At 37.6% G+C, this 15,718-nt stretch overlaps 1 protein-coding gene across 1 annotated transcript in view; it reads left to right on the forward strand.

The window, feature by feature from the left end:
• The window catches only part of FRAS1 (Fraser extracellular matrix complex subunit 1), a 171,796-nt gene that overhangs the window by 114,983 nt on the left and 41,095 nt on the right, over positions 1-15,718 (forward strand). The window contains exons 25-33 of the mRNA XM_053461676.1: positions 2,335-2,475; positions 3,045-3,185; positions 3,929-4,199; positions 7,248-7,332; positions 7,731-8,051; positions 11,165-11,318; positions 11,723-11,904; positions 13,873-13,989; positions 15,210-15,324. Of these exons, the coding sequence (XP_053317651.1) occupies positions 2,335-2,475; positions 3,045-3,185; positions 3,929-4,199; positions 7,248-7,332; positions 7,731-8,051; positions 11,165-11,318; positions 11,723-11,904; positions 13,873-13,989; positions 15,210-15,324 (1,527 nt within the window). The remainder of the gene's footprint in view (positions 1-2,334; positions 2,476-3,044; positions 3,186-3,928; positions 4,200-7,247; positions 7,333-7,730; positions 8,052-11,164; positions 11,319-11,722; positions 11,905-13,872; positions 13,990-15,209; positions 15,325-15,718) is intronic.

Raw genomic sequence — 15,718 nt, forward strand, 5'->3', positions numbered from 1 at the left:
GCCTCCAAATTGCCAAGGCACCAAGCACCTGTAAATATTTTTACCATTATTAAAGCTTACAGCACTAAGATTAAACATACCAACTGCAATACCATGGTAGCCCATAAAAATGTTCTAGATAATACTATACCTAGAAAAGGAATTGGCATTAGGATGAATATATAACACTTAAGTAGGTCTATTCACTAAGAATGCGAGCTGTTGGTCGAGTCCAATGTCTTTCCTTACTGTCTTGTTACTCTTGCAAGTGTAAAAAGAACAGGTTTCATAGCGATGCTCCAGAAATGTGGTCATCAAAAACATTACTGGAGAATTGTCTGAGCAATTAGGACACTAGTCACAAAGGTAGGTCACTGCAGCGCTCCGGCTTTTTATTGTTACCTCCAATAATGTCTGAAAATCCTTTGATTGTTATTGGCTTCATCAATGAAATGTTATTTGGCTCTGCTTTGATAACTTGAAAACGTTGGATAATATCGACTAATAGATTTGATAATACACTGAGCCTTTAAAAGGTAAAGCTGCTCTGTGCAGTCAAATACATTCCATTGTGTAGACCCACTCTTATGATCTTTTTAGATACTTTTTATTGACTTATTGATAGCTGTCAACTTAACCTAATAGGAGTTTAGAATGAGAAACAATGTATTTAAATAATTTCTGATGTTTCTATAAACATGATTGTGGCCAGAACACTGTGAAGCATTTATACCCAACAAGCATTCCGAGCAGAGGGATTTGGGTCCCAAAGAGCAAACGTCCCTCCTGTAACAGCGCTGTCGGTAATTACGCTTTAGAGATCAGACCACCTATACACATTGCCTTTGCATAGTCATGATTGAAAACAGCCCAAACTGGCAATCATCATGTTACATTCATTCATTTTTACATACATACAACTGAAACCATCCACAAGCACACAAAAAAAAAGTAATTTACATACATTAATTAACCAAGCAGTAAAGCAATGATGAATTCTCTTTTGATGATAATAGTGGATCCAGGAGCAGTATACTTCCTTACATTATTACAATGTAGGCAGGCTGCAAATCCATTATTTATTAACTTGTCATTGATGATCTTTCAGTTTATTCCTGGTTGTCTGACCATGAGATAATCAGGCCATCAGCATCTCCTGTATAAATATTAATGTTTTCTATTGCTCTTTGAAAATTCACATTTTGCCTCCTTCATTCCTTTTTCACCTTCTTTTACTTTTATCAGTCCTCAAATCTCCCCTTGCGTTATTATTTCTTATTCATATATTTATCATTTTTTAATGCATGTTTATATTAGCTCAGTTTCATCCCAGTAACAACTTCTTATTAGGCATATGATTTTCTTTCCGGCATCCTCGAGGAATAAGCCGATATTGTATATGTATGCTCCTAAAACAGGGGAAAGAGATATTAAAACAGAACTATGGAAATTGTGCTGTCAGAGTCTTGCAGAATAGATACTGTGATTGTACATTATAGGATTCTATAATAACTCCATTGGTCGTGACAGCAAATAATAGGAACGAACTACGGGTACTTCACTCAGATTAATGCTGGATTGGAATATAGCAGCTGCAGCACTGAAAACTACAGCAACTTGGTTCTAAAAATGTGCTTGATCTTGTTATCTTCTTAAAGGGACACTCCTGCCATCATTTGGGGCAGTACATTGAATCAGACATGTTTCTTGGCCCCAAGGAAATTTATCCAAAAATGTTAGCATACATTCCTTAGTGGACCTCAGTCATGAGTGTTGAAGATATGCTGGCCTCTTGAGTTGAGTGCATGTGATATGGCAGGTAGCTTGGTCCACTTTGTCAGTTTGAGAAACCCCTTAGACTCTGACCACCTGCAAGCTAAGGGCCAATTCATAGTTTTGGAATCAAGGCTGCAGTTTGATTGGTTAATCAGACTGTGAGAGGCTTCTTTATGGAATTAGTAGTCTCCCTGTTTTCAAAGGAACAATTTACAAATCCTGCCATCTCCAAAACATATGCGGCTGAATTTAATGACACGTCTTAACTTTAATTGGTATTGATGATCGTTGAAAAAACATGATTGTCATGCCTATAGTTTAAAACCATAAATACATATTTCCTAACAAGAGCAATAAAGCTGAAATTAAAGGCCCAAAGAAAACATATCCCCAGGACACATGCTTCAGATACGAAATATACATGTAATTTAATGTGTGTTTTTTTAAAATCCAGAATGTAATTATATTGGTTGATATGTGTTATTAGTTGCAAAAAGAATAACAATGACTTAAGACAGTGGTAAACAGACATATTGTCAATCACAATTTGCTTACTGTTTGTTCATACCTGTTTTACAGAATGCGGTGAACACTGCCTTATCTGTGATGGACCTAATCAATGCAGCCAATGCAAGGCTCCATTCTACCTATTGAATGGACAGTGTGTCAGTGAATGTGGGAAACAGCATTCATCATCCCATGCTGATCGCAAGTGTCTAGGTAAACAGCACCCACACAAACGCTATTATTTCACTTTCCACACTTTGCATCCATTGCAGACTGTAGCAGTGCAGTTCAAGGGAAATACAAACGATCTGTAAGAGCAACCTGACTACCAGAAGAGGGCTGCAGGGAGGCGAGGAGCTTTATCCTTTGGCCTGCTTTGATACCGAGTATATTTACATCGGTTTAAAGTTTTATGTGCTCATTGGTAGGCTGTCTACTTAAAATCCCCTGTTTTCCACGATAAAGGTTTAACCTATTTCTTCTATAAACTAAGTAAATGAGTCAACTTTGTCAACATGAGTCAACTTTGGCACAGACATAGGTATTTCAAGGTCTTTTCACCAAATAACAAAATAATCCAAACCTGGGTGGAGTTATTCTTCATATATTTATTTTCATAGGAAGATATCCTGGAAACCTGCTCTCAATCATTAGTTGTAGCATAGAACCAATGCCTTAGCATTGCAAATAAAACTGGTAAATTATGATGGCAACGTGTCCATCAGTGGTCAGATTATTCTGTCTGTTCTAATAAAACGTTTTCATTCCTGATTGTCTCTTAGCTTGTCCCCCTGGTTGCCTGGAATGCGATGAAGCCATGAAGTGCCGATTTTGCACCAACAAGATGTTTTTAAAAAATAACCTGTGTGTCTCACACTGTGGTCGTGGTTTCTCAAGTAATCATACAAGCAGGAGGTGCGAAGGTATGTATTGTAACTAAGCCACCATATGAGAGGGCCGGTTGAGACAGAATTTTGTGTTGTTGTAGGTAGCTACATAAGTGCGGCTCATGATGTGTGGCATCATAAATCCTTAGCAATTATCACATACAGTAAAACTTTTGTGAGACGTATTTGTCCTACATTCCAGAGCTGTAAGGTAATAAAATTAAATTTTGCTCTCGCAAAAGATGAGACTAGCTCAGCCGACAATGGACAGGGTTTAAATAAACTGCCCTAAGGTGAATCCCCACCCAGGAGAGTCTTACATTTTAGCTCAGATGGAAAAAGTGTAACTATTGCTGCACACAAGGGTGGTCGAGAACCAAAATGCCAGGCAAATCGCTTCTATGCTTTGGCTTTCATGAGTCTAGTTAGTGAATTGTGGTTGGAGAAGGGTGAAATGCATACACAAATTGTATGCCTTATGAGTGTAATAATAAATGTAGTTGATTTGAATAATTTGACAATTAAAATTCTAAGTAAATCCTGACAGTTCTGCTAAGTTTTGAAATATGTTTTTTTTAGATATTTTAAATATGTCACTGTTTGGAAAATAGTCCTAAATTATAAAATATGGCTGTAGGTCATTGTAGGTCATTTTACAGTTATATCAGTAAGAGAGAGCTTAAGCATAGGTCATGGGACCTATAAACAGTGATAAGAATGGTATGATAGACTTGGCCCTAAAAATGGTTCAACGAGTATTTATGATTTTTTCCTTTCAGTTAATTCTCACGCTCCTATGCTTCTTGTGAATGGGTCAGTCACAGTAGGTATTGGTGAAGACACACCTTTGGATTTGACCCTTATGAATGTGCAAGATCAGGACACTGAGTACACCAGCCTTGCATTTCATGTGGTGTCCCCTCCTAACAATGGGCGACTGGTAAAAATGTTACATGGCAAAGAAATTCCCCTTAACAAGGACTCGCAGTTCAGCTGGGAGGATTTGAAAGAGAACAGAGTGAGGTTCAAGCACAGCAAAGAAAAGTCTAGGTAAGTATAACTACATCACATGTTCTACAGTGATCAAGCTTTCTCTTATGAGGCTTTGCTAGGGAATAGCCTACATGTTTATCCTAGTTTGCTAAGCACCCATGCTTTCATGTGTTGTCCTACTGGAGGAGGAGGATGGTCCAGTTGTTCCCATGAAATTCTTTGCTACTGGCCAATTCTTAGAAACATAGAATCTGACAGCAGATAAGAAGTCTGATGTAAGGACTCAAACCCCAATCAGTCCTTGGTCCTCTCTCAGGGTCATAATAGCTTTATGCCTCTCCTATGTATGTTTAAATCCACTGAGACTGTTCCATTTATCTACCACCCTGTCTGTAACATAGAACTTCCTTATGTTACATCTAAGCCTCTGACCCTCTAGTTTTACATTAAGTTCTAACATTTCCCTTTCAAATAAGCTTCCCTCCTGTACTTTAATTCCATTTAAGTATTTAAATGTTTATTTTACATCCCCTCTCTTGTCTTTTATCCAAGCTATACATATTAAGATCCTTTTGCTACATAACCCAGCATCCTGCTTGCTTTTTCCAATAATTTTTTACATTACCTGCTTATTTTTAAGTCATCAGAAATAATTACTCCAAAGTCCCTCTCTTCTGCTGTCACTGTCAGGACAGCGTCCCCAACGCTATATTCTGCCTTGGGATTTTTATATCCCAAGTGCGTTATTTTACATTTATTAACATTAAACTGCAGCTGCCACACTCCCGACTATAAAAAGTTAAATCATTTTAACATCCAAACCCCAATTTATTTCTATGTTTTCTAAGGGGGCAGTGTCCAATCAAAATAGGTGATAGCTACTGCTCCTCCCTGCTCTATTATTTTAGTTGCCCAGTCAAAATAAAGTTAATTTGAAAGACCTCCTTACAATAAATACATGCTGTTTATAATCATGCACATTATTTACATCCAAATATTAACAGTCCTTTCCCTTAGCATGGTTTCCATTAATTTGTCAACTAGTGACATAACACTTACTGGCCTTACTGAGGTCCCTTCCCCTTACCTTCCTCTGTGAAAATGGAATAGATGTATTTATTTAAGCAGTCGGTTAGATCTATACCTTTATTTATATTACTACCTTTATATGTCTTTAATTATTTCTTCCTTATGTTTTTTTCACATATATTTAAAAAAAGGTGCCATCCTCATTTGTTTTTTAACCTCGCAATGTCCTCATACATTTTAGATGAATATGCCATTTTAAAAAAGGTGCATTGCACCAAACTAAAACTATCTCCGTATATTAAACCACACTGGAGCCCAAACACTCTCGTACAGTGAAATCCGAAATCAAGTCTCCATTGGTAAATACTAAATCTAGCACAACCTACTTCCTTGTTAGCTCCTCTACCAATTGTCCAAGACAGATTCCCTGTCAAGAATTTAAGATGTCTCTACCCCTGGCTGACCCAGCTGTTTGGTTTTTCCGGCCTTCCTAAAAATACCCTTTTTTGTTGAGGAACATTGGATGTCACTAATAGGACCCTAAGCAGATGGTTTCTTTGGTGTTTTGTGTGAATCCATTACATTTTTGAGTGTAATATTGTTTTAATGTATATTCTTGTGAATATAAGAAATGAAATAAAGCAGCAACGTTGTAAACCAAGTGCTCTTCAACACAAGAGGTTGATGAAAAGAGAGCTTGGTTCGGTAAAAAGGTTGCTAAGCAACAGAAAAGTCATTATAGAAGACATGTCAGTAACCAATATGTAAATGAAAGACAATAACATTGAAGAAAAGCCAAGTTGAATTGTGCAAGTGCAGAGAAATAGTTTAATCTGAAATTTGGAGTTCTTGATTTTTAAGCTACATTAACTTGAAGGCTCAGCAAGCATCTAAACGCACTTGGATGAGGCCACATTTGGTGTCCTTCAATTCTATTTGACAGATGAAATAAGTACGTCTCATATTATTGCTCTGGCGCTGCCTCTGTGTTGTTAAAACAGTATTCACTTAACGACCCTTAGCTTTTATCATGTTATTATTTTAAATTTAACAACAAAATTAACTAAGCTTGGAAAACATCCTTGCTTTATGGAGCGTGCGGAATTTCTCTGCTGTAAATCCAATCGCTACATTTCCAAATCATTTAATATACATGCACACTATTGTAATGATCTAGTATTAATAACATAAAACAGAATGACTAAATTCAAGGGACAACATATTATGTTGTTCATTTGTACAGAAGAGATGATTGGCATCAAAGGTCGCCAGCTCATTTTCATTAACCGACACCTGTTATTGGGCCCAATGCATTTTTCAACAGCTTGCGCATGGAGAAAACGGCTACTAAAGTGCTGGGTGTTCGGACGCAATAATGGGATAGCAGATCATGACTTTCAAAAGCCTGGCAGTGGTTGTGCAGGGCAGAATGTGCCCATATTAAATGAAATCTACTATGAACACTCTGCTACCATTTAGAGGCATAGAGTTGAGTCCATGACTATTAGAAACGCAAGCACTGACTAATGAAAAATAGACACTAAAGACTTGTCATATATCAGGGGAACACAACTCCAAAAGGCTCCCTGGACTCTTTCATCGACAGTTTTTACCCTCCTAGGCTGTCTGTTAAAACAACCAACCAATGAAATCTGGGGCAGCAACTCATTGATGTTTGACATCATCCAGTAGCAGAGGTCATATTAGTTCAGTATATGGTCAGAAGGGTGATCGATGGCTGTTCTACCTTTTATTTTAAGATACTTTATTTTTAAGTCATGTCTTTTCCATTGAATTCATCTACTTTTTTACTGAACAGTAAATTAAACATGTCACATAAGTTATGGGGGATTTATTGCAAATTCCAAGAACACAACAACTTAAGACATAAAGTTTTATAGAAAACGGCGCATTTATGAACTGCACTAAATTTATGGCTCTGTATAAATGCAAATTTGATAATTGTCCACTGTTTCCTGGAAAGGGTTTGATGGTTTTTCAGTTATGTGAATAGAATATTAGGTATCTGTAGTTAGTTGTTTCCCAAACTAATGCTCATTTCTTCATGTCATTTAGGAATGGCTTTTTTTCAGTTAAAGTCAGTGATGGGCAGCTCTCCTCGCAGCCACAATCAATCAATGTACAAGCTATCTCAACAAAGGTAACATGGCCATTATAGTAAGCTTTGCCATCTTTTCTCTCTCCTTGCTTGGTGAATTGGCTTCTTAGTCTACAAGATAAAAAGAGTATTTAAAATGTTCATGTGAATAGCCTTTCAATCTGTAGTTCAATAGGAATCTGAAATGGCCTCAGAATACAATATGTAAAATGAATGCTCATGTGTGTCTGTGTGTCGGCATCTTTTGTATTTAAAATGCCTCTTAAGTACATGGAATACTTACTAAGGTGGGAAAATAGATTTCACTTTAATATAATCTCAACCATTGATTCTATAAATGACCTGTATTGCTCAAAAAGTTGTTTCGTTCAGACTTAAAACACATACAACCCTAAGCATACCACATATTATTATTGATGTTTTGTTTTTTTGGTTTTCAGGCAACATACGTCATTAGAAACAGTGGTCTCCTGGTTGGCAGGGGAGAGACAGGGGCTATCACAAAGTCTCTCCTAGACTTGAGAGATGATGACAATCTGCAGGAGGTGATGGTAGCTGTTCTAGAATCTCCAAGGCATGGTCGTCTTGTTATTCCTCCGGGGAACACTCCCCTCAACCAGTTCCGCCTGGATGACATTAAAAATGGCCTTCTGCACTATGTCCACGATGGTTCTGAGAGTCAGTCAGATGTCATTCTTTTCCAAGTGAATGATGGATACAACTTTATTAATGTTCTTTTCCATGTCAAGATTACAGAAAAGGTGGGTGTTAACATTTGAAATATAGAACAACTATAATGATAAGGTATTCCACAATGGAACTCCAGGTGTACAAGTGGGCTATCAGGTAAGCTAGGCAGAATTTGTTGAGCCACTGTTTTCCATGGCATGGCTAGCAATCAGAGCTCCAGGGTTAAGGTCAGGGCTCTGTACAGGCCACAAATGTTTCTCCACACCATACTCATCAAAACAGGAGGACTCTCCCCAGACTGGTGCCGCAAAGTTAGAAGCATGCAATTGTCTAAAATGTCTTTGCATAGTGTAGCATTAACATTACTCTTCAGTGCAACTAAAAGGCCTAGCCCAAACCAACCTGAGACATACTTTTGTTCTTATTTTTATGTGTTGACTGAGCAGATATGTAATAGTATTAGAGTACGAAGCCAGATGGTGCAAAAACAAAAGCAGCAGTGAGGGAAAAAGCAAACATGAAAGAGCCCACAGTAGATTTGATACTCTCAGTAGAGCACGAGTAAGGAACACCATTACAGTTAGATGAAAATCAGGAATTAACTTTTTCTTTTTCTTCAAATTTCTGATTATTATTTCAGAACCCCTTTCAGTCTAAACTTTCACTTTAATATTGAAATTAGAAAAAAAATACACCTGTTTTGGTTTTGTTTTGTTTAGAGGGTTTGTGGTTTTAATGAGCCAATGACCCCCTTATAAGTGACTCGGTAGGTTACCTTGTTCAAAAATCTCATCACATACACAACAGGTACATTTCTGTGAGAATTGCTGCTTAATAAGTGCATGGATATGAAAGCCGCATGAAGCCTGACACACAGGCTGTGTATATCACTTTATTCTCAGTATAGCGTCTGGGATTAAGCAAAAAGAAAAAAAAACACTTGAAAATGTGTTCCTCTGAGCATCCAACGTACATTAGCGGAAACATTTTATTTGTCCATATCATGTACATTTCCTATGCAGATTATAGAGAAAAACAGCAGTACCTGCTGTGTTGTAAAGTTTATAAGCCTTTTTATGCGTCTTCTCAAAATATATTGTTGTTTTACAATATGATGTAGGTAATGTACAGTTTTACAAAGCCTGAAAATGGAAAACATTGTACGTTTTTTAGGTTTCTGTAAAAGGACTGCATACAAAACATAAAACATTAAATTACAGGGCACGCAGCAAAAATCAGAACAATCATAATAATGGTATGAATAACATGCTTTACAAAGATGCCAAGGAAGTCTCTGGACTAGCAGATTTTTGTGCCCAGGAGCATTACTACAAAAGGTTGTTATACACAACTAACATATGATTAATTAAAATAAAATTTGATCTTAAAGTGACAAAATAAGCAGCAAGTATCTCATTGCGCGCTCGGAGATTGTCACTTCCCAGCTCGCGGTGTCAGAGAGGACCACTGCCGATGCTGCATTAAAAGAGACCTGTTGTAGGACCTGATCAGGTCACTGCTTTGTGGGACAAATAAGAAGTATGCGCTCCTCACCATTCTGGAGCCCTAGAGCCTAGGAGGCACCAGGCCCTGGAGGCAATTACTGGGTCTTTTGATCTTAGGTTGAAGTAAGGGATATTTAGCTGTCTTCTCCACCTTCTCCCACTTTTGAGTATACGACAAACTTGTCAGACATCTTTATTATCTCAAAAAGCTCCAACTGTATGTGGAAGTCATTTGTAGAGATAATTGGAGGATCAGTCCATCAGGATATCTTTTTTTTACAGTAAGAGTAATTGACCTCTGAAAAAAATGAGTGAATCTGATTAACATTATTGACCATTTCTGTGTTATCAGTCATATTTCACAGACTGTTATTTTATGACTCAATAGCCATCAACTTGGTTTCAGTGTCTCTATAAATTGAAACATGGAATGTTGCTCGTATTTATGTTACCAGACTGAAAAAACATCAACCCTGTGATATGTCTTGACATTGACTAAATATAATTAGTAAACATATTTTGTGGCTTTTTGCAAGTCCATATATTTTGTTTATATCCCTATTACATAATACTTGAAGTTTAGCTTCTGTAACATATGGTCTGACTAGTAATCCCCTCCCACCATTAGACCTCCTTTAACTTCCACTAAATCTCTCAGATGTTCATGACACTTGGCCAGAGTTTCCAGGCTTAGCCTGCAACAGTAATAAAAACAAATTACACCTGATTAGTTTTTCTCCCAGTAAATCTTCTAATGTTCTAAGCTTTTGATGAAAAAATAAATGTCTGACCAGACATGATCTAGGTGAATTTTGCTTTGTTTGGTTTTGATTGCAAACTGATCTAGCTGGTGGCTTTTTTTTGCGTTCTCAGCCTTTCTGGGTTTGTGAGATATTATTAATCACATATGATCCAAGTCTGGGTGCTGTTCCGTAAGCTATACTGAATATAATTGCTGCCCAGGAAAAAAAAAATCTTTATTATGTCAATTGCTTTCTCATTTGGATGGCTTCTACACCAGGATAATTTTAAGCTCTAGTGATGTCAAAGGTGAGGGATCAGATGGTTAAAATTGTTTTGTAACCTGGCACCTTATGCAAATCGACACAATGTATTGTAGTTATCTGTATGGAGTCACATGATGATGTCATGTAGAAGCAGTGGGCAGGTCCCAGTGTACTTCTCCGCCATGGACTGGATGGGGACATTGGAGATCTCCATTTTAACTGGCCTGGTTACACTATAGAGGCCTGTGACTAGCTGTGTAGCCTCCATAGTAACATTACCTGGCCTCCTTGAGAAAGTTTTGGAGGCAGCTTTGTGTTAGATCAAGGGCTAAAATACACTACCGTTAGGATATAAGGTTTTTTTTTATTCCCTGCATTTACTCTTTAAACATTGTTTTTGGTAGTTTATAACAAAATAGAACAAATCTGAACATAAAATATTGGAAATAGAATTTCTGTAATATCTGTAACCAAAACTCATATTGGTGAATCCAAATTGTAAATTATTCTAATGTATTTGCATGAAATTTCACTGGCTGCATTAATCAGGATTATAGAAAAGCCCAATGATTAACATTTAAATTATTCCATGTTTTTTTTTTGAAATCTCAGAGTAGCTATTAAAAAAACACAAAAGAGATACTTTTTGATTAACCCTTCATCTCCAAACAGTTGAAAGGAGGGCTACAACTTGTATTGAACGCTGCTGTGTGGGTGCCAGAAGGAGGAATGCTTCAGATATCCAGTAGACTTCTGCAAGCAAAAGTGCCTGGTGCCCCTGACTCAAATGTCATCTATACAATCACAAATGAACAGCCAAGGTTTGGTAAGTACATGCCTTTCATATCTTCCCGACTTTATCAGTTCAGGATTTGCGGCACTTCGAAAAATTGTCGTAGAATAAACCAAGTAACTTGTTGGTTCAAATACAGCTTTGGACAAAAATAGCAATAACAAGGTGAGGAAAAAAAGAAATGAATGTTATGTGTGTTTTATTGATCCACGTATAGTGGCCTTACGTCAAAGTAGTTTGCACAATATCAATGTGACTTATTTAATAAAAGGCTATCATGGAAACAGGGAAAGATTTAATAGCATTTATTAAAACCGTCACAAATACCACACAAAACATTTCGCTATACTGTCTACACATCTAAAATATATGTACAGTATGTTACATAGCCCCATGATTTGCGTATAATGGAACCGTGCTTTCTTGTTACATACCAGGCGAAGTGGTGCTACTGGTCCCAATGCCTGCTGATGGACCTGCTGATGGCTGGCAGAGACTGCCTGACGGAAGGCTGGCTACACCCGCCACAACCTTTACCCAGCAGGACATTAATGAGGGGCTTGTGTGGTACAGGCACTTGGGACCCCAGTCACAAGGGAGAGACTCCTTTAGCTTCCAGGTACTGTGGAAATGTAATAATGATAACATTATGCTGTGATATGTATGTATGAAGAGTCAATAAACTGCCACCTTACATTGTAAATGTAGGAATAAACCTTAAGGAGTCTGATGTGTCCCTCAAAGGTATTTGTAGAGTTTCTACACTTTCTAAAATGTTGTATTAGATCATTCATTTCATGTTATCTTGCCCCAACCTCTGCTTCTAAATGATATATGACCCTTCACAAAGAAATAATCAGTGTAGTCATCCTAGAGACTGTGAAAATGTGAGTATCACATGCAGGTGTACAATCTTCACACATTACAATCACCATTCCTGGTCCTTGCAGTGTCGTTGCTAACCATACTGCAGAAGTCAGTGAAGTGGAAAGCTTGGGTATGCTTTCATATCCTAGTGCATAACTTCTAGGAGTCCCAATTGCCCTTTCCTAAAGGGGAAAAGGACTGCACAAAATATTTTTTTCCCTAAATCCCAAAGGCATTCCTGTCATGTGGCCCACACAGTACCACAGATCCGCCAATGTATCCAGGATGGAGAATACACTGCCCTTGAGAAGGAGCTTCTGTATTTATACAGTTTTATTCCCTATTCATTTTTTTTCACATCAAAAGGTGTGTTCCTACCTGGAAATCAGCTGCAAATGCTTGGCCGATTTCTGTACCATGAGATAATAGAACAGAGTATGTTTCCGAACATTCTTAAGTGTTAGAAGCATCTGCTCATTACAGGAGTTTCAGCACATATAGTTCATCCCAGTCATTATCACAAGGACCTCTTGATGATTGTTCTCTGGCTATCCATCAGTACAAGTGATTAAAGTAATTTGCAAAGTAACTCAGAAGATAACTCCGACAGATAAGAGTGCACTGGGAATCATTGGTGCAGATGTAAGCAAATCTTTTAAACACTAGACTAAATTACTGTTATCGTGTTTCATAATGAACTCACCATCCTGCGCTCTCAGAGGAAAGCCAGCCCTATACATTTAAGCAGGGTGTTAGCGCACCTGGTTTTATATTTGCATAAGGCCTATTATAGATATTCCGTTAATGTTGCAGTCATTATTATTTAGGTTCACAATTGTCATAGCTAATATGCAGAATTAGCTCTAATTTAAACCCAGCTTCTAATGTCTCCCTAATGCTGTCCTGCCTACCTGAGACATATAAAAGCGTCAGCCTTTGAAAAACACAGAAATGGATTCCCTCTTTTTATGAATCCATTATATTCGTTATCGCTATTTGAGACAAGTTTTCTATAATCGGGGGATGGAGGAGTCTGTTCACTTATGGATCACAGTCTTTTGTATGTTGCAATTAACCAAGGGGGCCCTTTCATGAATGAAAAAAAAACAGCATAAGTTTTAATACTGCATGGGGTTTTTTGTATAAGCTGCCAAGAGTTGTGATCTCTACACCATGTTTGCTTGTGTGCTCATGGCTAGCTGATTTAGTAACATCGTGATTGCATTTAGCCATAGACTTGCACAAATGTGTCCTTTGGGACAAAATGTGGCATCGATGTCATGGGTAAGAAGAGTTGGAGTGACATGTCATGCTTCATCCACCATGTTGTGTACAAAGAGGTATGAGACCATCTCAACGGAGAACAGCCAGTAATGTAATAGCCAGCTATATGTCTCCCCCGACATATCAATCTGATCTCACTCATAAAAGCAGTCCATAACTGAAATGCAAGGGAAATGTCCTCTGCAGAAGGACGTATGGAAAATCATGGGCTTGCTGTTGGCACAAATGAGCAAGGATGTCCATGTCTTGACTTATTGTTACATTTATCGTGACAAACTCACTATTTTGATGTCTTGTCCTCCTACTTTATTACCAACACTGCATGTGTTCCACGGCATTAGTGTGCAGTGCAGCAGAAACAATTCAGCATATTGAGTAGAGTTGTTTTACCAATCCTACGACACTTTTAATGGTTGTATTATGATTTTACTTACAGATTTCCAGTACAGAAAGTACCCAGGCCACCCAGGACAGACATGTGTTCAACATTGGTATTTTACCCAATCACCCTGGTGCTCCTCAGCTATCTCCTGGATCCTCTCTGCACATGACGGTAAGGGATATGTGTAGTGTTATTTACTAAAGTCCATTGGCAGTAAGCCCAGCATAATGTTTCTGCACGGTATTTTGTAAAAGCAGTATATGTAAGTCTGTTGTTGGAGGATGGTGACAGTTCTTCACTTCATGGGGCAATAGACGATTACAGTTTTTTTTATAATAAAAATGTGCAAACTTAAAAAGATATTAAATATAAAAATGTATAAAGTTTATATTTTAAGTATTTGGATGTGCTGTCATCTAAACACTGACCCTGTTCCCGCCACCTCAATAGTACCAGTAATTGGAAACAGACAATGGACATCAGAGGGGTACTTTAAATGAAAAAGAGTTTGCAGGCGAAAGGTTTATTCGGGCTTCTGATACTTCATCATATTTATAATAGTGTAGGGATTTTCTTTTCCGCCAGAGCCGTTAGCACAAACATTGTCAGCCATGTCTATGATTATTAAAAATGTTCGGATTCACGCTTTACTTGATCTGTTAACCATATTTAGAGGGATTTTCATGAATGTGTAGGTGGGTTGTGTTGAGATGAAACATTTCAGTTCTCCCAGCTTCACCAGGCATTATTAAGGACTAACCATGGTGAGTTTTGCTGGCAGAGCTGAAATGCAAATTACCTAATTAGTCTTCGAAGATAACTTGAATGCCATCAACTATTCTTTATGCCAGTCCAATTCATCCCTTTGTACAGGAGACTCTCAGTGGGGTTGACCCTGCAGAATGTATAATAAAGGCAATGAAGTAGAAATGTTTTAGAACTTATCTGCAAACTCAGGATTTAGTAAATAAACCCCTATGTTTGCATCCTTATATCCAAATGTCCTTCAGTTCTCTAATCACCTTGAATACAACATACTTCTTTGTCTTTGACACTTTCCTTTTTGTCTCTGACACATGGTACTTGGTTAAAGCATATCAACAAAACAATAAAACAGACAATGCTGAAAGTCGCTATTTCGCGAAGAAGAGTATAGAGATGCAGTTGTTCTACTATGATGATGTTTGGGGAAAAAAACACTTTTGCAGTGGTCTTAAAAAAATAAGTATACAAGAAAAACATAATAATTCCTTCATTTTTTGCATGGTGTATGTTTGAACTCGATCCCCCAAGTAAAATCACAGTCATAATAAATGTAAGTTATGTCTAAGCAGGCAGATGTAAATAAAAAAGAAAGGGCTGTGTGCTTACAGAACGTTCTTTTTTTGTAGGCTCTTGAAGACCGTGTGACAGTGATTGGATCCCATTATCTTTCCTTTGTTGACACAGAAAGCCCGAGTGATAAAATAGTCTACAATATAACGGTACCCTTACAGCCGCATGAAGGTGAGGAAAACCAGACTTGCCTTAACAGCATATATATAAAATCCAGATTTCTGCTATAGGAGTAATTATTTTTATAACTTGCTAAGGAATACAGGAAGGCTTCCGTTACTTTGTTGCTTATGATAACTCGCTTAAGGGCTTCCGTAAGGCTCAAGTTTCTCGGCTTCATTATAATTCCAAACTAAAAAGCAATATAGAGTGAGCGATAAATAGTTAATATAGCATATCATTGTGTTGTTGACCCTGTTTGAAAGGATTCCACTGGAAATGGTCTATGACCTCTCTCCAGGAATAGCTGGACAACCAAGGGATATAATGTTCTGGAAAGTCAAATATTGAATTGAATGTCAGTTGCCATGAGTTCAGTTAGATTCTGGAACCCACAGTAGCCAGC

The sequence above is a fragment of the Spea bombifrons genome, chromosome 1 (assembly GCF_027358695.1).
Source record: "Spea bombifrons isolate aSpeBom1 chromosome 1, aSpeBom1.2.pri, whole genome shotgun sequence".
NCBI lineage: Eukaryota > Metazoa > Chordata > Amphibia > Anura > Pelobatidae > Spea > Spea bombifrons.